The sequence below is a fragment of the Lithobates pipiens genome, unplaced genomic scaffold, assembly GCF_037356315.1.
Source record: "Lithobates pipiens isolate NorthernLeopardFrog02 unplaced genomic scaffold, aLitPip1_a1.2 Scaffold_25, whole genome shotgun sequence".
NCBI lineage: Eukaryota > Metazoa > Chordata > Amphibia > Anura > Ranidae > Lithobates > Lithobates pipiens.
In genome coordinates this window covers 224562029-224587482 of record NW_027507787.1, presented here as the reverse complement: position 1 = coordinate 224587482, position 25454 = coordinate 224562029, and the positions used below count along the sequence as shown (strand labels likewise).

The 25454-nt window shown below is 42.1% G+C and overlaps 1 protein-coding gene across 1 annotated transcript in view; it reads right to left on the bottom strand.

Moving 5' to 3' along the window:
- The window catches only part of LOC143930922 (alpha-2-macroglobulin-like), a 173915-nt gene that overhangs the window by 74173 nt on the left and 74288 nt on the right, over nucleotides 1–25454 (bottom strand). The window contains exons 17-18 of the mRNA XM_077455614.1: nucleotides 14781–14907; nucleotides 6930–7056 (exon numbers count right to left, since the gene is read on the bottom strand). Of these exons, the coding sequence (XP_077311740.1) occupies nucleotides 6930–7056; nucleotides 14781–14907 (254 nt within the window). The remainder of the gene's footprint in view (nucleotides 1–6929; nucleotides 7057–14780; nucleotides 14908–25454) is intronic.

The following is a 25454-nucleotide window of genomic DNA, read 5'->3' as shown; positions in this document are numbered from 1 at the left end:
GCACACAAATAAGAGCCAAAGCCAGCTGCTCCCGTCCCCTCTTCTGCCCAACATTCCAGTGAGTGCCGAATGAGCAGAGCGCTCTGATCAGACTAAGAACTGAGCGATCGGTGGCCATGTGGGGCCAACGTGAAATAGCTACAGAATCATACAGAAGCTGCTGCAAAGAGGTGACCTCCAAGTACTGTATATCTTCATATGAATATCTCATACCTGAAGGATCACTGTGGAATCTGACAACCACTAAAGTAGTCGGGATTAATACAGTCATCACCACTATTGTCCGGGTGCACCGCTGCAAACTGACCACAGGGGGCCGCTCTGCACCACTGTCATTTACAGAACAGCTACAATATTTTTTACTTTTTGCTATAATAAATATCCCCCAAAAATATATAAAAAAACATTTTTTCCCTCAGTTTAGGCCGATACGTATTCTTCTACTTATTTTGGTAAAAAAAAAATCGCAATAAGCGATTATTGATTGGTTTGAGCAAAAGTTATAGCGTTTACAAAATAGGGGATAGTTTTATAGCATTTTTATTAATATTTTTTTTTTTTACTAGTAATGGCAGCGATCAGTGATTTTTATTGTGACTGCGACATTATGGCAGACACATCGGACATTTTGTACACATTTTTACACAGGAACATTGGTTCCTGTGTAAATGACACTGGCAGTGAAGGAGTTAACCACTAGGGGGCAGTGTAGGTGTTATGTATGACGTTATGTGTTTTTTTATTGTAGGGGTGTGGCCTGGCATGTGATGTCACTGATCGTCCTTCCCTATAAAAGGGAAGAGACAATCGGTGACAGCCACACAGGGAAGCACGGGGAGAGGTTTGTTTACACAGACCGCTCCTCGTTCTTCAGCTCTGTGAACCGATCGCGGGACACCAGTAGCGATTAGGTCCGCTGGTCCCGCGTCTACGCTCACGGAGCTCAGGACCGGGTCGGGAGCACCCATGGCTAAGCACTTAAAAAGCACGTACAGGTACGTGCTTGTGCCCAGCCGTGCCATTCTTTAATTTGTTCAATCCGTTTAACCACTTCAGCCCCGGACCAATAAACACCTTAAGGACCAGAGGTCTTTTTCCAATTTCGCACTGCGCTGCTTTAACTGGTAATTGCGCGGTCATGCAATATTGCACCCAAACGAAATTTGCGTCCTTTTCTTCCCACAAATAGAGCTTTCTTTTGATGGTATTTGATTGCCTCTGCGATTTTTTTTTTTTGCGATATAAATGGAAAAAGAGCGAAAATTTTGAAAAAAAAAGATATTTTCTTCTTTTTGTTATAAGAAAAATCGAATAAACTAAATTTTAGTCATACATTGAGGGCAAAATTTATTCAGCCACATGTCTTTAGTAAAAAAAATGTCAATAAGCGTATATTTTTTGGTTTGCGCAAAAGTTATAGCGTCTACAAACTAGAGTACATTTTCTGGAATTTACACAGCTTTTAATTTATGACTGCCGATCTCATTTCTTGAGGTGCTAAAATGGCAGGGCAGTACAAATCCCCCCCAAATGACCCCATTTTGGAAAGTAGACCCCCCAAGAAAATTGCTGATGGGTATGTTGAGCCCATTGAATATTTATTTTTTTTGTCCTAAGGGATTGAATAATGACAAAAAAATAAATAAATTGTCACTAAATGATATATTGCTCACACATGCCATAGTTATATGTGGAATTGCACCCCAAAATATATTCCGCTACTTCTCCCGAGTATGGGGATACCACATGTGTGGGACTTTTTGGGAGTCTAGTCGCGCACGGCACCCTGAAAACCAATCACCACCTTCAGGATTTCTAAGGGTGCAAATTTTTGATTTAACTCCTCACTACCTATCACAGTTTCGAAGGCCATAAAATGCCAAAATAGCACAAAACCCCCCAAAATGACCCCATTTTGGAAAGTAGACACCCCAAGCTATTTACTGAGAGGCATGTTGAGTCCATGGAATATTTTATATTTTGCCACAAGTTGCGGGAATATTACAAACTTTTTTTTTTTTGCACAAAGTTGTCACTAAATGATATATTGCTCACACATGCTATGGGCATATGTGAAATGACACCCCAAAATACATTCTGCTGCTTCTCCTGAGTACGGGGATACCACATGTGTGGGACTTTTTGGGAGTCTAGTCGCGCACGGCACCCCGAAAACCAATCACCACCTTCAGGATTTCTAAGGGTGCAAATTTTTGATTTAACTCCTCACTACCTATCACAGTTTCGAAGGCCATAGTTTCGAAGGCCATAAAATGCCAAAATAGCACAAAACCCCCCCAAATGACCCCATTTTGGAAAGTAGACACCCCAAGCTATTTATTGAGAGGCATGTTGAGTCCATGGAATATTTTATATTTTGCCAAAAGTTGCGGGAAGATTACAAACTTTTTTTTTTTTGCACAAAGTTGTCACTAAATGATATATTGCTCACACATGCTATGGGCAGAAGTCAAATTACACCCCAAAATAAATTCTGCTGCTTCTCCCGAGTACGGGGATACCACATGTGGGGGACTTTTTGGGAGCCTAGCCACGTACGGGACCCCGAAAACCAAGCACTGCCTTCCGGATTTAAATATAAAATGCTACCAAAAAACCTGTTAGCGATGGCAGGGATCAGGCCTGACTCTGCGATCGCTGCAGTTATGTGTTTAGTGTTTTGTAAGTGACAGTGATCGATCGATACTGCACTTGGGTGGGCTGGGCAGAGGGGCAAAACGCAGGTGCTAGCAGGTATCTGGGCTGATCCCGCTAACAATGCATTTTTTTGGAACCCTAAACTGCTGGGGACGCTAGTATAGATCTGATCAGATCAGATATTGATCTGTTCAGATTCTATAGCACTACGGGAGGTGTATGCTTTGCGTGTGGGTGTTAGCGGTACTGGCACTAACCTAGCGCTGCCTGGGGCGACGCAGACCCTGACCCTAAAACCTAATTGATATCACCCGCCGGGTGATCAGGGGGTTAAACCTTTATTGGGTAATAAATGGTGGGTGCCCTGATGCTTTAAAAAACAAACTATCCAGAGTCACCCGTAACACTTATACGGTGATCAGTGGTGAAAGGGTTAACTAGGGGCAATCAGGGGGTTCAAATTTTTATTAGGTAGTATATGGGGGTCCCTGGCGCTATATAAAAACCTGACGGGGAACCTAAATAACTAACTGGCTAACCAGCGTCACCAGTGACACTTATACTGTGATCGCTGGTGAAAGGGGGTGAAAGGGTTAACTAGCAGCAATCAGGGGGTTAAAACCATTATTGGGTAGTATATCGGGGTACCTAGCGCTATAAAAACCTGTTGGTGAACCTAAAAAAATAACTAGCTACCTAGCGACACTAGCGACACTGATGCAGCGATCAGAAAAATGATCGCTTAGTGACACTGGCAAAAGGGGGTGAAAGGGTTAACTAGCGGCAATCAGGGGGTTAAAACCATTATTGGGTAGTATATCGGGGTACCTAGCGCTATAAAAACCTGGCGGTGAACCTAAAAAAATAACTAGCTACCTAGCGACACAAGCAGCGATCAGAAAAATGATCGCTTAGTGACAATGGCAAAAGGGGGTGAAAGGGTTAACTAGCGGCAATCAGGGGGTTAAAACCATTATTGGGTAGTATATCGGGGTACCTAGCGCTATAAAAACCTGGCGGTGAACCTAAAAAAATAACTAGCTACCTAGCGACACAAGCAGCGATCAGAAAAATGATCGCTTAGTGACACTGGCAAAAAAGGGGTGAAAGGGTTAACTAGCGGCAATCAGGGGGTTAAAAACATTATTGGGTAGTATATCGGGGTACCTAGCGATATAAAAACCTGGCGGTGAACCTAAAAAAATAACTAGCTACCTAGCGACACATGCAGCGATCAGAAAAATGATCGCTTAGTGACACTGGCAAAAGGGGGTGAAAGGGTTAACTCTAGGGGCAATCAGGGGGTTAAATCTTTATTGGGGGGTGATAGGGGGCTACCCTGGACCTAACACTAACTGTCCTGACAGTTTTTACTGTCACAACTGACACTGAATGCATTGATCAGTAAAGAAATGATCAATGCAATCAGTGACACTGTGACTGGGGGGGGGGGGGGCGGGGGGGATCGGGGGGGGTTTGTGTGCCTGTGTGTACCTACATGTCAGTGTAGTGTTGGTGCACACTTACTTTTAGTCTTCTCCTCGAAGTCCGGTCAAAAAGACCGCCCCGAGGAGAATGACATCACTTCCTCCTTCCTGTGTAAACAATACACAGTGGGAGGAAGCTTCTCATTGGCCAGGAGCGATCCAGAGGGGGTGGCCGAAAACGAACGGCCATCCCCTCATCACGGAGCGCTCCTGGAGGGAACCGGACCGTCGTATCCAACGGGAGGGGGTCCGATCGGACCCCCCACCCGCTGGAAGGCAATCACGTACATCTACGTGATTGTGCCTGCCTGTGCCATTGTGCTGACGTACATTGGCAATACGGCGGTCCTGAAGTGGTTAATTTGTTTTTCGGAATTTGTTTTGTTTATTCGTATTCAAATCGATTCAAATTTTCAAATTCGAATCTGGATCGATTCGAAAAATCTTTCAAATCAATTTTCAAGTTCAAATAGTTTTTCAGTTTGAATCATTTTTGAGTTCGAATTTCCAAAGAGAAGAAATAGAATAGAAAATAAAGGAGTAGAATAGAAAAAAATTGAATAGAATAGAAAATAATATAACATAAAATAAAAGAATAGAATATAATAGAGTAAAACAGAAAAATAGGATAGAAAATAAAAGAAGAGAATAGAATGGAATAGAATAGAAAGGAATGGAATAGTATAAAAAAAAAATTAAATATATATAAATTAGAGAACTCTGATGTATGGAGAGGACTCCATGTAAGGGGAAACACTGTGGCCTCTGGTGTAAAGGGGAACTATATAAATATATATCAACTATAACCATCTTCTGAAATTCGAATAGAAAAGAATAGAATAAAAAAAATAGAATAGAATAGAAATAATATAACCATTTTCCAAAATTCAAATAGAATCAATTAGAATTTGAATAGAATAGAAAAGAATAGAGTAGCATAGAATAGAAAATATCATGGTAGTATAGAAAAAACAACAGACTAGAATATAACTATCTTCTTGTTCTAATCTATGATGTATTATGTATTCTTTTATATTTGTTTATTATTTTCTATTCTGTTCTTTTTTCTATTATTTTCTTTTTTATTCAAATTTATCATACTCAAAATTCGAATATAATAATAGAATCAATTTGAATTTTTCGCACACTAATCTGGATGATGGTACTTTTATATTATATGTTATTCCTTAATACCTGAGGCTATACTCACAAACTGTCGAATTTGAATAGAATAGAAAAGAATAGATTAGCATAGAATAGAAAATAACAGAATAGTATAGAAAAATCTGTTCTTTTTTCTATTATTTTCTTTTCTATTCTATTCCATTTTTTTCTATTCAAATGTATCATACTCAAAATTAGAATATAATAATATAATCAATTTTAATTTTTCGCACACTAATCTGGATGATGGTACTTTTATATTATATATTATTCCTTAATACCTGAGGCTATACTCACAAACTGTCGAATTTGAATAGAATAGAAAAAAATAGATTAGAATAGAATAGAAAATGACAGAATAGTATAAAAAAACTGAATATAATAGAAAGATTAGAACCATTTTCTATTGTATTCTAATCTATTATTTTATATTCTATTCAAATGCAAATTGATTCTATTTGAATTTGGGGAAATGGTTATATTCTTTCTATGCTATTGTTTGTTTGTTTTGTTTTTTTTGTTTTTTTAGGTTCTATCATAGTCTATTCTATTCTAGTCTATTCTATTCTATTCTTTACTATTCTATTATTTTCTTATGTATTCTATTTTCTATTTTTATTCTAATCATTATTTTCTATTCTATTCAAATGCGAATTGATTCTGTATGAATTTGGGGAAATGGTTACATTCTTTCTATTCTATTGTTTTTTTATTTTTATTTTATTTTATATTCTTTCATAGTCTATTCTATTCTATTCTTTGCTATTCTATTATTTTCTTATGTACTCAAATTCAAATTTATTCTATTTTATTTTCTTTGGAAATTCGAAAACGATTCAAATTTTGTCAGAACTTTTTTTTTCCCCCCGTTATTTTGGATTCATTTAAATTCGGTACTATTATAATTAAAAAATGTAAAATTCATAAACAAAACAAACCGCACATGTCTAGTTATTTGACAGAACAGTGACAGTGCCAAGCAAGCAACCTCCTGTGATCAGTGTGCGGTGGGGCAGCTGCCCGGCAGAGGACCAGGAAGAGAACGGCGATCACCAACTACTACAGTGATGTCATCTTCCCCAGCGTTCCATCCGGAGTGCAATATATACCTACCTACATTGGTTCCCAGCTGGACCAATATACTGTTACTATGTAATAAAGATCATATTTGGAGTTTAGCTGTAAATATTTTTTTTCTCAACTGCGCAGTACTGAAATATTTGTTCTTCTGGTGAATTTTATGTCTTTCCAACTTACAAAATTCTTTATACACACACGAGATCTGCTCGGGACGATTATCTCATGTGAGTTTAAGCTTGCCACCCATCCAGCCATTATAAAACCCATGGTAAATGGAATGGCTTGTGCCAATGTTTTACCTATCTTCTTTGCCTATCTTCTATAATTTCCTGGTCTCCAAACAGGCAAGGGTGCCCCGAAATATGGAAGTGGTCTGAGATTGAGAAAAAATCTTGTGAAAACCGTAATAAATAAGGACACAGAAAGCACTCGCCAGACGATCTAACCCTTCTTTTTCATTGGACAAAACATGTGTTGGCTGCATTTCCACTTTAAATGATCTCCTCTTATTTTATACTGGATGTACGAGCTGGGACTCACCCTACTGCTATCAGTTCCCATAGCCAGGTCTCAGGAAAATATGTCCGAACCTTCTCCTTTTCTTTCTCTTCTACTATCCCCGACGTGGGTATGAATTTTCCTCTACTACCTAGTCCAGGCACTGAAGCTGAAAAAAATAAATAAAAACAGGTTGATGAGAAGATTGTATGCAGCTATATGTGTATTATTGGGGAACTACATGGTGGAGGTGGAGGACTGGGGATGGGCTGTCTGTTCAACTCGAACATTGGCTGTTCGCCGAATAGCGAACAATTTGGGGGGTTGGGCAATTTGGGCAAATTCGAAAGCCGCAAAACACCCTTTAAAAGTCTCTGACGTGTCATGAGAAACCCCCTTTGCGTCAGAGGGGGCGGGGTCACCCATACATGTCATGACAAACCCCCGTTGCGTCAGAGGGGGCGGAGTCACCCGTACATGTCACCACAAACCCCCGTTGAGTCAGAGGGGGCAGAGTCACCCGTACATGTCACGACAAACCCCCGTTGAGTCAGAGGGGGCGGGGTCACCCGTACATGTCACTGGGTAACCCTGGCATTTCCCCTTGCGTCAGAGGGGGCGGAGTCACCTGTCCACACATCATGGGCAGGCCCGCCCTCGGTTATTTAAGAACTGTCATCTGAGTCGTGCGTCATTCTACCGGGCGGCTCCTATGGAGGAGGCTGTGTCGTTCATGGATCGTAGAAGGATTACATCACTGGAATTTTTTTTTTGCTTTGTTTTTATTAAAGGACTTGTGCCAAGCTGTGTGTGTGTTTTTTTTTTTACCTTTTTTGTCACTTTTTTGGGTGAAATGGTAGGAGTACAATGTACCATTTCACATGGGGGGGGCCAGGATCTGGGAGTCCCCTTTGTTAAAGGGGGCTTCCAGATTCCAATAAGCCCCCCGCCCGCAGACCCCCCACAACCACCAGGCAAGAGTTATGGGGATGAGGCCCTTCTCCCCATCAACACGGGGACAAGGTGCTTTTGGGGGGACTACCTCAAAGCAACCTCCCAATGTTGAGGGCATGTGGCCTGGTACGGTTCAGGAGGGGGGACGCTCTCTCGCCCCCCCTATTTTTTTTTGCATGCTTGGATAAGGGTCTGGTATGGATTTTTGGGGGAACCCCGCACCATTTTTTTAATTTTGGCATGGGGTTCCCCTTAAAATCCATACTAGATCTGATGGGTCTGGTATGGATTTTGAGAGGGACCCCTACGCCTTTTTTTTTTTTTTATTTGGTGAGGGGTTCCACTGAATATCCATACCAGACCTGAAGGGCCAAGTAATGGAATTTGGGGGGACCGCCACGCACATTTTTTTTTCATTTTGGTCCGGGGTTCCCTTTAATATTCATACCAGACCCAAAGGGCTTGGTAATGGACTGGGAGGAATCCCCATGGCGTTTTTTTCAATGACTTTCATCTGTATTGCCAAGACCCAACAATTCATTATAGCCGCAAGTACTTTTAAATGACTTTTATTCCTTTAGAAATTACATTTTGTGCAGGGACTTTTCTAAACACGGGAAACATGCTCCACTTTACAGGCATACTACAGACACCCCCCAGGTACAAAATGTAAAGGAATATTTCACTTTTATTGTTTCACTTTAAGTATTATTAAAATCACTGCTCTTGAAAAAATTGACGTTTTTAAAACTTTTTTTTGCATTGATACATGTCCTCTGGGGCAGGACCCAGGTCCCCAAACATTTTTATCACTATTACTTGCATATTAGCCTTTAAAATGAGCACTTTTGATTTTTCACGTTCGTGTCCCATAGACTTTAGAGATGTTCGCGTGTTCAAAAAAAATTTTTTTCCTGTTCGCATGTTCTGGATGCGAACCGAACCGGGGGGTGTTTGGCTCGTTGCTATGGAGGACTACACTACATATCCTCTGAACTGATTTGGTTGCACATAGTAACCTTTTTTCCCTTTATTCCTTTAGGGTTTTTTTCCCCCTGGCTAGTGTGTTCAACTGGGACACCTGGAAACATTTTGTATTAAAGGCGTTGAAAGCCTTTGTGTTTTTTTACCTTAATGCATCCTATGCATTAAGGTGAAAAAACACCTAGCAATCACCAGCCCCCCAGCCCCCACCATTTTACTTACCTGAGCCCCTTCATCTCTTCAGCGAGGACGCACTTTCCCTCTCTCCACAGGGTCCTGACTCTTGATTGGATAGATTGATAGCAGCGCAGCCATTGGCTCCCGCTGCTGTCAATCAAATCCAAAGACACGGGGGGCGGGGCCGAGTCCAGCATTCGCGTCTGTGGATGCAAATGCTGGACTCGGGAACGCACCTGCAAAGTAACCCCCTTGGGAGAGAGCTTCTCCTGGGGCAGTGAGGGCAAACCTTGGCACCCCAGATGTTTTGGAACTACATTTCCCATGATGCTCATGCACTCTGCAGAGCAGTTGGGCATCATGGGAAATGTAGTTCCAAAACATCTGGGGTGCCAAGGTCCGCCATCACTGTCCTAGGGGGTTATGTGATGCGGGGAGGAGCCACGAGAGCTGCAGAGGGACCCCAGAAGAGGATGCAAAACGAGCTGCTCAGTGGAGGTATGACATGTTTGTTATTAAGAAAAAAAAAACACGATCCTTTACAATCACTTTAATTTAACACTGCCTTCTGGTCTTACTGTAGATTTCCTTCAGACATTACTATTTCAATCAAAGCGCATGTAAACTAGACATGTGCACTGCCTAAAAATGTGTGCGTTTTCGTTTAATTTGTTTTTTTTTATTATTCTTTTAGTTTTTCAGGTCATTCGTTATGGTCGAAATTCTTACATTTTAAAATTCGTAAATTCGAAAGTAAGAAAGAAAATCACAAAATTTTAAAGAATAACTAAATAATAATAACTATTACATTTTAGGTATTGGAATTTTCTTTCAAATTTGGCTGTGAACGTAACGAATACAAATTTATCCAAAGTTACGAATTATCGGAAATAACAAATGCCGCATTTAAACAAATGGAACAGAACAAATTTATAATAAATAACAATAACATTTTTATTATTATTTTTATTTATTATTATTATTAATTTGTTACATTCCATTCGTTTAGATACAGCATGCATTATTTTAGATCAATCGTAACTTTGGATAAATTTGTATTTCACAAAATTTGAAAGGAAATTCAAATGCCTATAAGTTAATAGTTAAGTTATTATTAGTTAGTTATTAATTCAAATTTTAACATTTTCTGTTTTTTTGGGATTTTCAAATTTACGAATGTATAAATTTTTGGAATAGTTGAATATTTGAATTTACGAGCATTTGGAAAAATTTGTTAAACGGGTTTCCATTATTTCAGATATTTAGGTTAATTAACGAATTTGTCAAAAAAACTAATTTGGAACCAAACAAATTGCACATATCTAATGTAAACCTTCACATATACTCAGTGAAGTGAACAGCCTCAGGTGATACACAGGGATGAAACAAATCTCCCTACATAAGTTTTACATATATATCTGCTGTCTTCATCTTTCTATAGTCTTTAGAAAGTTCAGATCGTATTAGGAGATTTTCTCTTCCTGGTCGGCACTGCAGTGAGGCCTGGGCCAAGACAGCTGATTGGACAAAAGGCACACAACCCCCTCTCTTTGTAGGTAGTTTCAGAGCTGTTTATTGAATGGTTCAGCACTCTGCTAATCTATTTATAGCATCCTCCCCAACACAAAACCCCGGCTGCTTTTATCTCAGTTGACAGAAAACATCAGAAGTTATCAGGCTGATAACAGAAGAACGGAGCAGGAGACAGCTACGGGACATAGTGCTTTGAAGCGAGATCAGAAAACATTGCAGATATATGTGCCCAGCTCAAATTTTATGAATTGTGTTTACATCCACTTTAAGAGCCCATAAGCCATAACATAAGAAATGGTTACATGCGTATATACATTGCAGTGGCATTCATTCTTAATGGTAACCCAGTGCTCTTTGCAGTGCACCACAACACACAATAACACACTACCGTGTGTTGTGGTGTAAGCATGCAAAATTGGTGCGTGTGCAATATCTATAGAAAAATTTGCATAAAATTCACTAGATAAATCCCCTTGGACTTGAAAGGCAGAACATTGTAGCAAACAGTAAACTATATTTAAAAGGCAGTCACACCAATTTTATTAATACAAAGCATAAACGAGTGGGCAATCATAACCCTACAATGATAAAAACAATATATGCACATGAATTTACTAAGTGAATATAGACATTGGAATTCTATAATAAAATCAAACCCAAGTATCCCCATACGCTTCCAGTCATGCTGTGGTCAGTCCATATAGGCTTCTTAGTTTTGTCATTGTTCTATGAGTCTCTACTAGTTGTGTGTTATGGTTCCTTGGTGTTTTTTCTATTGGCTGTTGGGTCTGTGTTTCCCACCGGGTGTCCCCTTGTGCGCTCCCTGAGGGGTCATCACATGCACCACCCAGCGGGTAAGCTCCACCCATGCTGAGCTGGTGGATGTTTTCCACATCCGGGTGTTTACTACAATGTTCTGCCTTTAAAGTCCAAGGGGATTAATCTAGTGCATTTAATGCTGAGTACACACGACTGGACTTTCCGGCAGACTAGGTCCAAAGGGATTAGTCCATCAGACAATCCGATCGTGTGTGGGCTAGTCTGATCGTTTTTCGGAAAAAAAATCTGACGGACCTAGAAATAGAATATGTTTCAAATTTATCCGAAGGACTCAATTCCAATGGACTAAAATCGGGAAAACCGTTCATCTGTGTGCTGGTCCATCGGACAAAATACAACGCAAGGGAAGCTATTGGCTACTGGCTATTGAACTTCCTTGTTTAGTCCCGTTTACGTCAACACGTTCAAAATCAATGGACTTTCGAACGGACTTAGTCTGTTCGTGTGTGGCCAAGTCTGTTGTTCGGAAAGTCCGTCGGAACTCAGCTGAAAGTCCGTCGGGAAGACTGTCGGGCCTAGTCTGCCGGAAAGTCCAGTCGTGTGTACGTGGCATTATGCACATTTTTCTATGTTTATTAGGATGTTGGCAGCCCTATACACCCCTCCCTAAACATATTTTTGCTGTGCAACATCTAGTCCAGTCTGGTGCATTGCCAGCCTATTTATCAGGAAGATCGAGTAGATGGCTGTGCTCAAAGATCTGCACATGCACACAGTATAGCTCTTGGACCAATGCATAGAATCAAGGCTGTGTGTGCTTGTCAATAAGCATGCATGTTCTGGCACTGACTTTTGGCACCCATATAAATAAGTACAGCAGAACTAAGGAGAATTCCTCAGAGGTTGTCAGCTTTTCTGATTCGTGCCCACACGTGCCTCTGTTATCCTGTGTTTGACTTGGCTTGCAGTAGGCAGTAATCAAGCTAAGCCCGAAACATGGCCTAATTGCAATCCTGTGCCATTACTCAATGAAATACCGCTGCTACACTGAGCCATTGCTGGGTACTCTGCTGTTGCGATACTGTGCCACTGTCAGTACTCTGCTGTTGCGATATTGTGCCACTATCAGTACTCTGCTGTTGCGATATTGTGCCACTATCAGTACTCTGCTGTTGCGATATTGTGCCACTGTCAGTACTCTGCTGTTGGGATATTGTGCTTTACTGAGTATACTATACCTGCAGCACTTTCCCATTACTAATTGAGGGACTGTCCCTGATTTGTAACAATGTCCCTCTGTCCCTCTTTCCTCCTCCTTTATCCCTCATTTTGGTCTGATCTTAATAATTGTATATAAAAATCCACTATTTATCTTTCAAAGAATGTTTCCCAGTGTTAAACATTTCATCCAATTTCTAAATTGCTGCATTTGTAAATTTCAAAAGTCAGTACAAAGAAATAGTAGTGGTTTTAACTTGTAGAACAATCTAGCTCAGTGTTTCTCAACTCCAGACCTCAAGGCGCCCCAACATGTTTTCTGGCTTTTCATTATTTTGAACAGGTGATTTTATCAGTTTCACTGCCTTAGTAATTACCACAGCCATTTCATCTGAGGGGAATCCTGAAAACATGACCTGTTGGGTCGCCCTGAGGACTGGAGTTGAGAAACACTGATCAAGCTAGTGTGCTAGTTTGAATAGTTTAGGTAAATTGGCTTTGCTGAGAGCCAGGCCTGGGGTTGTGAATCTGGGTCAGGGAAACTGGACTGTCCGGTTGATTGTTGATCTTGCAACTCTCTCTAGCACTTCCTCTCTAGCACTTCCCCCTGGTCCGGCAGTAGGTAGAAACTTCCAGAACTGGAGAGTGGGAGTGAGGAGGGGCTGCCATGCATATTTATGAGGACCCTGGCCAATCATCAGCAAAAAGGGGTTGGAAAGGGGCAGCTCACCTCATACATAGGTATAAGTGAAGCCGGTAGGGACAGTCGGGTGGAAGATGGAGATGGAGTGCTGAATGGGCTGTCGGTGCCCCCTAGGGGGAGTGGACATTGGGCTGGAAGGATCCCTCACAACACATGCAGGACACCATTCCTGGAGGCACGGGAGCAAGTAAAGGACAGCGGGAGCAGGTCAGCACATCCGGGAGATCTCCTAAGTCAGCCAAGTGGGTTGATGAGTGTCAGTCTGGGGAGAAGTTAGCCTGGAGGGCTAGTGAAAGGGGCAGCTGCAGCCAGGTTGGTTGGCAGTGCCTGAAGAGGTGGTGCTGAGATCAGTGACCACAGAGAGGAAGTGCTGTAAAGATGTTGCTCTCAAGTATAGGGGTTGTGAGTCCCTGTCTGTAATGGGCGTTTGCTACAAAATTACTACAGGGTGACATAGCTGGGTTCTGCAAGCTAGAGTGTGCTGGAGGAAGAAGAGGAGCTGTATATAGGAATAGTTGTCCCTGAAATGTGTTTGAAGTCAATTGGTCATCCCATGACTTCCCAACCCTAGTTCATTACCTTTAAAGTGATACTAAAGCTTTGTTTTTTGTTTTTTTTAAATAACAAACATGTCATACTTAGCTCCACTGTGCAGCTCGAACCTCCTCTTCCGGGGCCCCCCCAGCGGCTCTTGCGGCACCTCCTCACATTAGATAACCCCTAGGAGAAGAGCTCTCCGAAGGGGGTTACCTTTTGGGTGTGCTCCCGAGTCATTCATACGGCGTCCATAGAAGCCGAATGTATGACTCGGCCCCGCCCCCCAGGTCTTTGAATTTGATTGGCAGCAGCTGGAGCCAATGGCTCCTCTGTTATCAATCTATCCAATCAAAGCCGGGACTCCGTGGAGAGAAGGATGGTGTGTCCCCGCTGAAGAAGATGAAGGGGCTCAGGTAAGTAAAATGGGGGGGGGGGTGATCACTGCCAGGTGCTTTTTCACCTTAATACCTAGGGTGCATTAAGGTGAAGAAATATGAACCTTTACAACACCTTTAATAAAACAAAAAAGTGCCTGTGAAAAATTGGTGTGCCTGGCTGTACAGGGTGGGGGATCCCATTCTACTTGCAGCTCCTGAGGGGGTGCACTACAAACTAATCTTTTTTTTTGTATAGTTCTCCTTTAAGGGGATGTGGCAGGGGGTGTGTCCTATGCCTACATACTTTTGCTAATAGGTGTCCCTTGTCTCAAAAAGTTGGGAGCTATGGCCAAAGTGTGTTGCTTGGACACCAGTGCCTGAAACAACCAATTTCCATTTACTTCTGTTAATTATATTACAATATCCAAGAAACTATACAATTTTCTACACTATGTGTATGATTTCTCCAAGATGGTGTACCCCAGCCCTAGGCCCAGCCTACAAATGGGCTTTAAATGAGGGCTGTGGGAGGCCTTACACTGCTCTCCCTTACCTGCAGGCCTCATGGAATAAGCATGGCAGCAGCTACAGATCTCGACTAAGATATATTGCTTTATTCTACAAACTTACCGAATGCCACTCCTGGTTGTCCTGCGGGTCCTGGTAGCCCATATAATCTATAACGTGAAAATGCAAATTCGGTACAATCCTTGGGTTTCTTAATTGCTGCACTTGTTAGTATTTTTAAATGTAATCCCTGTAGTTTATAAGGAAAAAAAATACAAAAATTAGATTTTACTATACGGACATATGCTTTGTGTACAGCATTCTGAGATATGGACATTGTCTTAAAGCAATTACATTTTGGATAGCACCCTAGGCATTTTTTATAAAAAGCTTGATTTGTTAGAATGGATTGAGAGGGCTTAAAGGGGAAGTAAACCCATCTATTTAACAGCTTCAAAAAACAATCAGACCCCTTTCACACCGGAGGCGTTTTTCATGCGCTAAAGGGCTGAAAACAGCGCCTGAAAAATGCCTCCCCTGCAGCCCCAGTGTGAAAGCCAAGTGCTTTCACACTGGGGAGGTACGCTTGCAGGATGTTGGAAAAATGCAGCGTACACATGGTCGGATTTTTCAATGGGAAATGTTGGATGTGAGTTTGTTGTTGCAAAGTCCGACCGTGTGTATGCTCCATCGAACATTTGTTGTCAGACTTTCCACCAACAAATGTTGGCTAGCAGGTTCTCAAATTTTCCGCCAACAAAACTCTGTTGTCGGAAATTCCGATCGTGTGTACAAGAGTCCGTCGCACAAAAGTTTACACATGCTCAGAATCAAGCAGAAGGAGCCGCACTGGCTATTGAACTTCCTTTTTCTCTGCTCATCGTACGTCTTGTACGTCACCACCTACTCACATTCGGAAATGTTTGGCCAGCATTTGTGTGACCGTGTGTATGCAAGACAAGTTTGAGCCAACAACCTTCGAACAAAAATCCACGGTTTTGTTGGCGAAAAGTGTGATCGTGTATACAGGGCAAAAGTCCTGCAAGCAGTATCTTTGGAGCAGTTTAGGAGCAGTGTATACACCTCTCATCCACTGCCCCGCCCATTGAAATGAATAGGCAATGCTGCTTCAGAAGCAGCACTTTTCGGTCTCATTTAACCCTTTCTTCGGCCGCTAGCGGGGGTTAAAAGCGGCCCACTGGCAGCCGAAAATCGCTGCTAAATCTAGCACCACTTTACCCCTAACACAGCCGTGCTGTGATATGAAAGGAGTCTTACATTTCCGGCATGTGCTGGGAATGTAACTGTCACATTGGTTGAGCTCTCAACCAAACTGTCAAACCATCCAATGGCTGGTGTCATAACCGATCACATGTGCAGCATCATGGCAGTAAAAGATTAAATAGATGCCAAGATGGCAGCTTCCTTGGCTGAAAACAATAGGAGGGCTTACTTCCACTTTGATCCCAAACAGCACGGGCATGTGGCCGCCCCCTCCAGTTTTTTTTATTTAACCACTACAATACAGGGCACTTTCGCCCCCTTGCTTCCTAGGCCAATTTTCAGCTTTCAGCGCTCTTGCACTTTCAATGACAATTGTGCGGTCATGCTACGCTGTACCCAAATTAAATTTTTATCATTTTGTTTGCGCAAATATAGCTTTATTTTGATGGTATTTATTCATGATTCCATTTTTTATTTTTTACGATATAAGCGAAAAAAGAACGTACAGTTTGGAAAAAACAATATATTCTTCTTTTTATTTTAAAAGAAATACAATAAAATTGAATTTTGTCATAAATGTAAGCCAAAATGTATTTGTTTTTGGTAAAAAAAAATTCTGTTATGCGTATAATAATTGATTTGTGTGATCACAGACATATTTTGCGCAAATGAACATGTACAGATGTGTGCAGGTGATCACGGACATATGTGTGCAGATAATCATTGGGACATGTGATCTTTTTTTTTTTTAAACTTTAAACTTTTTTATTTTATTTGCTTTATATTCAAATTTACAAATATTGCCACAAAGTAATCACATACAATAATTCCCCTTACAAACAAATTTCCCTTATCCCCCCATCCCATCCTCCCTCCCCCTATCAACCCTCTTCCCCTCCCATTCCCTCCGCCAATAATATTCCATTCACAATTTATACAAAAGAAAATTTTAAATAACATCGAACTTAAACAAATTACTCATTCCCTTCTCCCATCCCCCTCCCCACCTCTCATTCATTCCCTCCTTCATCCATCACTCTTGCAACTTACTCACCCTTTCTCATTGCTCACCCCACTTTCCCCATATTTTAACAAACTTCCCATAATTACCTCTTTTCCTATATATGTATTCCTCCTTTTTTATGTTATCTTTCACCCTTTCCATCCATTCCTTTACTGTAGGCGCTTCCCTCCTCTGCCATTTACACGCAATTCATTTCCTCCCCTGAAAAAGGCATCTAATGACTGCTGTGTGGATATCCCTTCGTACCTCCTCTTCTTCTATCAATCCCATTATACAGATTTTAGCTTCTACTTCCAGTGATAACCCAAACACTTTATTAATTTCCCCTATTATTCCTACCCAATATCTATATAATCTTGGGCATCGCCAAATCATATGTATTAAATCTCCTCTTCGGTCCCCACACCTTTGGCATTCTGCATCCTGTCTACTCCCAAATCTATACAATTTAAGAGGAGTGTAATATACCCTATGGATTAAATACATTTGAGATATACTATTTGATGGAGATAAGGAAACTTTCGCCCCCAATGCCAGAACCTTTTCCCACTGTTCTACCGATATTGGGCCCACCTCTCTTTCCCATTTTGCCTTTTTTTCCTCCTCTATTACCCCTTCTTGTTCTGTTCCCTTTAGATACCTATAGATCTCAGAAATACCTCCTTTCGATATATTATAGCTTATGATTCTCCTGAGTGCAGGCATCTTACTCCATTCCAACTTCCTGTTTCTAAATTGTGCCTCTAACGCATGTTTAATTTGTATATAATTAAGGAGGTAATAAGCCGGTAACCCATATTCATCCCTTAGTTCCTGAAATGTTTTCAGTCTCCCGTCCTTATATAGTTGTACTAAGAAGTGTATGCCGCTCCGATCCCATTCTACTAATCTCCCCATTTTCTTAATTTCCTCTAGATTTTTATTTTCCCATATTGGTGAGAATTCTGTATATCCTCTATACCCCAATATTACTTTTACCTCCTCCCAACACTTTACCATCAGTTGGACTGTGGGGCAGCTGGTCCTAAATGAGTCGGCTTCCACGGCTTCCGCGACCGTATTATGTGGAGTATCCCTCCCCAGGGGTCCACCCCCCCTTCCTGTCACTGCCACCAGGTTACCTCCCCTCATATACTGTAATTGGGCAGCCAGAAAGTAGTATCTCATATTAGGTAGTGCCATCCCACCCATTTCCCTTGGTCTCTGTAGTACTTGTAAGCTAATTCTTGCCACACTGTTCTTCCATATCACCTCTCTAAACAAACTTTCCATTTTTTTAAACCAATATTTTGGAATCCAAACCGGTGAGTTTTGTATAACATATAATATTTGAGGCATCCACACCATCTTAATTAAGTTGCACCTACCGGCTACTGACAAGGGGAGGTTCTTCCATATTCAAATTTTACGTTTTGAATTTTGACATAAGTGGAACTAAATTCCCTGCTATATACTGCCTTGGGTCTGCCGTCATATTCACTCCCAAGTACTTCATTTGTTTAACTGTTTCTATTTGGGATACCTGTACTGGCAGTGGGGTATCGAGGGGATCCACTGGTAGGAGGGCAGATTTTTCCCAGTTAATTTCAAGTCCAGAGAAATACCCAAATTCTTTTATCAGGGTCATTGCCGCCACCAATGAGGGCCCCGTGTCCCCTAATAACAGCAATACATCGTCTGCATACAAGGCAACCTTTTCCTCCTCGTTCCCTCTTTTAAACCCCCGGATATCCTTCGCCTCTCTCAAGGCTATAGCCAGAGGCTCCATCGAGAGGGCGAAAAGCAGGGGCGACAAAGGGCACCCCTGTCTTGTCCCCCTCTCCAAATGGAACCCCTCTGAACATTCCCCATTTATTCTCACTTTCGCCCTTGGACCTGTATACAGTACTCTTATCCATTGCATAAATCTCGGGCCAAATTGAAATTCCGCCAACACCCTCCTCAAATAATGCCACTCCACACTATCGAAGGCTTTTTTTGCATCTAAGGACATAACTGCTCTATTCCCTTTGTTTTCTGAAGGAATCTGAATGTTTAAATAGGTGCGTCTCACATTCATATTTGTGGACCGCCCTGGTATAAACCCAGTTTGGTCCTGATGTATTAGTTTTGGTATTATGTTTTTTACCCTTGTTGCAAGTACTTTTGCCAAAATTTTAACATCTGAACACAGTAACGATATAGGTCTATATGATGCGGTCTCCAATTGGTTTTTCCCTTCTTTTGCTAGGACCACCACTGTGGCCTCCATCATTGATTGCGGCAGCTGTCCCGCTATAAAAGCGCCATTGAACACCTGTAGGAGAGCCGGTAAAAGTATCTCCCCAAATTTTTTATAAATCTCTATCGGCAGTCCATCCGGACCTGGTGCTTTCTGATTTGTCATTTCTGCTGTTACTTTTTGCAGCTCCTCCAGGGTCAATGGTGCTTCCAAGCCCTCCCTATCTTCCTCCGACAGCCTGGGTAATGTTATTTTCCCAAAAAATTCCTGCATCTCCCCCTCTACTTCAGAGTTTGAAACTTTATATAGTTCCTCATAATATTTTCTAAACTCTTCCACTATTTCAGGTGTTGACTTCCTCATACCTCCCTCCCTGTCCAATATCGCCGGGATTATTGGGGACGAACTATTTGATTTAGCAATCATTGACAATACCCTCCCCACTTGTTCCCCTTCGCCAAAGGAGGACTGCCTCTGGAACTGCCTTTTCTTCTCTTCTTTCTCCCATATAAGTCTTTTATATTCTACCTGATTTTTCTCCCATTCCTTGGAACTTTCTTCTGAGGGGGCCCTTATATACCTCTCTTCTGACCTCCTTATCCTTTCTTTTGCTTCTATTTCCTTTGCTACCCCATTCTTCTTAATCTGCGATATCTTTTTTATTAGTTCCCCCCTTAAGAAGGCTTTCAAGGTATCCCACATTATTCCCAGGGATGTAGATCCCACATTTATGCTCAAAAATTCTTTTAAGTTTTCTTTTACCTCCTCCATGTTATCCATTAGTTCTAACCAAAATGGGTTTATCTTCCATTCCCTTCTGCTACATCCTCTCCCTATTGTCATTAAAAACATTACCGGTGAATGGTCCGAAATTCCCCTTGGCTCGTACTCCACTTTCTCCACCATCCCCAGCGCCTCTTCGTTACACAGCACCATATCGATCCTGGACAAGGTGGAGTACGTCTTAGAGTGACAAGAATACTGTTTTTTTAAGGGGTTCCACCTTCTCCATATATCCACAAAACCCGTTTCTTCACAGAATTGAAATAACAACCCATTAGGTCCCTCCCTACTACCGACCTTCTGTGGGAACCTATCTATTTTTTGATCCATTATCATATTGAAGTCCCCTGCTATTATGACTGGGATTCCGGGCTTATCCTTTATAAACTTCAGCAGTTCATGTAATATTTCTGCATTAAATGGTGGTGGGATATACACAGTTGCAATCACACATACTCTATCTTCTATACCACAAAAAAGGAACACATATCTCCCTTTAACATCTACGATGCTCTGCCTGCAGGTTTGGCCCGACCCAGGATCTATTAAGACACTCACTCACCTTGAGTAGGAAGTGTATGTAGAGTGATATTGTATCCTATATTTTCTGTGTCTTAGCACACTGATTGTATCACGGTCCAGGTGGGTCTCCTGCAAACAGAGCATCCCATAATTACCCATATTCCCCATGGAAAATAACGCACGTCTCTTCAGCTGTTCCTTCACCCCCCGTATATTCCAAGAACAAATTTTAACCTTTTTAGTGAAGTTCCCTACCTTACTACTTACTCCCATATTTAAAACCTAAATCACAATATCATACTTTTATTCTCCATTCTACGTGCTTTCTCTGTGTTTTCACACGTGCTCTCCCCCTCGCTTATTTCTTTTTTCCCAGTGCTCCAAGATTTTAATCCCACACATATTTTGTATCTCATATTTACCATATTTCTTATGCACATTTTACACACATTTTATATAAATTGAGCAATATTATTTCCTTGTGCCTCTCTTAATTTCATTTTCTTGTGCCCTTTTTCCTGACCACCGTATTCAATGCAATTTCACCCATCAACTTTATACTTAAATATATTTTTTTTTGTGCAATTAATAATCCTTTACCATGCCTACCTATATCCTTTCCTATCCTTTCAACCTCCTTTCTCTCGCTATCATTCATCCATTCATACTCCCCATCCCTTTTTTCTTTCCCCTCCCCAACCCTCCCATGCCCCACTTGGGGCCCTTCTAAGGGGCTTCCAACATGACCGTTTTTACCTCCCAGGGTGATATATCCTCCCCACCTACTCACCCTACCCACCCACTCCCATAACTCTTATTTCTATAACAAAAAATAGTCCAAATTACTGCCAAGAGAAAAAAAAAAAAAAAAAGGGGGAAGGGGGGAAGAAGAGAGGGAGGGAGACAAACAGAGCAATATGGGGACATTCCCTCTTAGTCCAGGAAAAAAAAAAGAAAAAGGAGGAAAAAAAAAAAAAAAATGTCCATTTTCTTTCTGTTTTCATATTACAGCATTCCCCTCTGTTGCAGCAGACATTTATTTTCCTCCAACCACGACTTAACTTCTTCTGGACTATTAAAAAATGTGTTTTCCCCAAATGCTGATACCCTCAACTTTGCCGGATAAAGCAATGCATAGTTCACTTTAAGACTCTGCAATTTCTTTTTGCACTCTATGAACTTGGCTCTCTGTCCTTGCAGCTCTGGGATAAAATCCGGATACAATGAAATCTTTATCCCATTATATTCAAGGTTACGCAGTTCTCTTGCTCTTTGAAGGATAACAACTTTATCTCTATAGGACAGCAATTGGATGATTATGGGTCTAGGATGACTTCTTCCTTCCACCATCCTAAACGGAATTCTATACGCCCTTTCAATTGCAAAAAATCTTGATAGCTTCTCACTCCCTACTTTATCCTTTATCCATATTTCCATAAATTCAGCAAGATTATTGCCTTCACTTTTCTCCGGGACACCTAAAACTCTGATATTTTTCCTGCGTATAATATTTTCCATATTGTCCATTTTAGCCATACACAAATTTAACTGGCCCTTCATCATTTGCATCTCCTGTTTCAACGGGAGTACTTCATCCTCCACCTGGCTGACTCTCTCCTCCATATCTGATATACGGGCCGCAGTTTTCTGTACTTCATTTTTAAGATTTATCCCATCTTCTCTTATCTGCTTTAATTGGTCTGATACATCATCCAATGATAATTTACATGTATTCACCGCAGAAAGAATTTCTTTTAGTGATGGTTCTTTACCTTTTGCCCAAATTTCTCCTTCTGTACTTATCTCAGTGTCCCGTCCAGTCCCCCTCTCCAAGGAGAGATTACTCACGGACGCTTGTGCTTCCGATATTCCACCCATTACACCCGTAGTGTCCGACCGGACTGCCACACATATTACTTTGTTTAAACTTGTCGGGTCTATTTCGGTCGTCAAGCCCTGGCTTTTCCTTCCGACCGTTTGCACGGCTGCAGTACTCTGCGGCCGCCCCTCTCCGACTTGCACGTTCTTTTTAGGTGTTTGGTTTGGGGTCTGATTAGGCGTATGGGCATATCGCTCCAGTTTAGAAGCGGCGGCAGCAGCAGCAACGCCTGTCAGCCCGGTCGAGTGGCCAGCCTTATCTTTGGAACTACGTAATGTTTGTGATCCATTATGTGTGGTCGCCTCCTCCACCCCCCTTTTCCTAGTCATACCTTCGGGTCTTACGTCTCTTCCACCGGGGGGGGGGGGGGGGGGTATCGCTCAATCCCTCCCTTCGCTTTGAGTCCCTCTCTCACAGGGTTTCTTACGTGGGGATCGATGTTCCTCTATGGGAGAGCTTCCTATGGCGACCTCCACATATCTCCACTGTTGCGCCGTTCGGTCAACCGAGTGTACCGTTACTCTCGCTTTCGTGGTGTCACAGCTTCACAGCGTCCCCTCGTTTCGGCTCCTCAACGCTCGGCTTCTCCTTCCCTCCTCCTCCTCCACACTACCTTGGCAGCATTAGTCTCTGGAGCGAGCGGTAGGTCTGAGCCCGCCGCGACCTCTCACCCTGACATCCGGTCACGCCCCCGGGACATGTGATCTTAGTGGGACATATGTGGGGAACATGTGTTTTTATTATTTGGGGACATGTATGTTTTATACTAGACTGGTGATCAGTGAGTAAAAAATTTTTAAAAAACATCTCATACTCCCTTATCAGCCGGCTGCAGCGATCCGCTCTTCTCCTCTCCTCAGCGAAGACTTCCGTGTGAGGAGAGGAGAGCCGATTGCCTAGCAACCAGCTGTTTGTTTACATCACATGATGGCTGTGATTGGACACGGCCGTCATGTGATCAGGAGGGCCAATCACAGAGCCCTCCTTCCGATCTGAGCTGCGCCGTGTCAGGGTGACACAAGCGCATCGGGAAAGGTGGACTGAGCTTCTTTGAAACGTTGACAAAAAAAATGCTGCTGCTCTGATCTACCTCCTCTGCAAGAACCATGAGTGCCTCTATTCTAGTTTTGGATTTACATATCAATATATTTATATATGTAGCGCCCTGCTCCTGATGAGCAGATGTTATTGTTTTTTTTTTTTTTTCCATTTCATTGTCTGAGGCTGTAGTTTGGGTCAGAATAATTTCTCTAAAAGTTCTGGTTTCTGTACCAGTTCAGTTGGTTGGCACTGATTCCCACTTGACCGTAGGTATCGCTGTCACCAGTGGGTGTGGAACAGCAGCAGGCTGGATGCATTGAATACCGTCTCTTGCTTGGAAATGGTTCAGTGGGTGTGGTTTCCCAGCTGTGCATTCTGGGAGAGGGTATTTAAGGTACCAATGCCATTTTTCTGGGTTTGTTTCCTGGGGTCCGTGATCCCAACCCCAGGGCCCTCCTGGCCCGGGGTCTGTGTCGCATGGTCTTGCGCCTTGGGGCTGGCTGGCCCAAAGCTTTGCAACTGAGAGTGTAGGCCCAGGAATGCTTTGGGGCCTACTGATCCAGAGGTGGTCCTGTGCTGTCTCGCCTGCGGGGGGAAGCCAAGGAAAGCTGAAGGATCCAGGGGAGGACTTTTCCAGAGGAGGACCGAGCGCAAGGCTGGTGTCTCTGGAGGAGCCTGGAAACTCAGTTTGAGGACGCAACCCGGATCAATATCCTTACAGTGTGGCCTGGGTCGGCTGAAAGAATCTGGTACTGTATGGTAGTTCTTCCTAAAAACTCTCAAGAATCTCTAAGTTCAATTAACAAGTCTGTGGCAGAGACTTTGCTGCACATCTACTTTCAAGAACCACTAAGTTTAATTAACAAGTCTGTGGCAGAGACTTTGTTTAGCATCTCATCGGCTGCTAGGTCAAGTGAGAGGGGCCTATCCGGTGATTGCATTGATCCAGTCTGTGGAGCTGTTTGTCCTCTGGATCTATATATACACAGAGAGCACTCTGATACGTTTACTGACTATTTGCTGTAAAAGGAATTACTGTGGGATTATTCATCACTGTTGATACTGTTCTTTGCTGATACAGCTCTTTGCTGATCAGTAGAGGCCTGTCCATGTACCCGGCCCCTAATCTACATGCAAGGTGCTGGACTCATGGATTCCAATGTTTTTTTTTTTTTTTAGAAGCATGTAATTAGAGCCGGAAGCTCTAATTGGCTTAACAAAGGGTGGGCTCGGGGAGCAGAACATTGCACCCTGAGCCCACCCAGTTGTGTTACAGTAGCAAATTAATATTCGCTATTGTTTACCTGATTCTCCACCCAGCCAATCAGGAAGCGGGTCCTGAGACCCAACACCCGACGATCCTATTGGCTGCTGAGGAGGAGGAGGGAGGAGATGCAGGAGAAGCCGTCATGAATCACTGCATTACTTTAACTGACAATTGCTTGGTCAAATAAAATTGATTTTGGATGTATTTGATCACCTCTATAAACAAAAAAAGACCAACAATTTTGAAAAAAAACAAACAGTATTTTTTTACTTTCTGATATAAAACATATCCAATAAAAATATGTAAAAAATCTAATTTCTTCATCAATTTAGGCCAATTTGTATTCTGCTACATATTTTTGGTAAATAAAAAAGAATGCCAGTTAGCGTATATTGATTAGTTTGCACAAAAGTTATTGCATCTACAAACTATGGGATAGATTTAGGGACTTTTTAATATTTTTTACTAGTAATGGCAGCGACCAGCGATTTTTAGTGAGACTGCAACATTGCGGCAGACAAATTGGACGCTAAGTGACACTTTTTGGGGACCAGTGACAGCAATACAGTGATCAGTACTAAAAAAACAAAACAAAACAAATGTCACTGTACTAGTGACACTGGCAGGGAAGGGATTAACATCAGGGCAATCAAAGGGTTAAATGGGTGCTTTCTAAATGTGTGGGGGCTGGTGACACTAGACGAAGAGAGAGATCGGTGTTCCTGATTAGTAGGAATCACAGATATCTCTCTTCCTCTCTGACAGAACAACAGTCTGCCTTTGTTTCCATAGGCCGACCACTGTTCTGCCATTCCCCTGAATGATCGCGGGTGGCC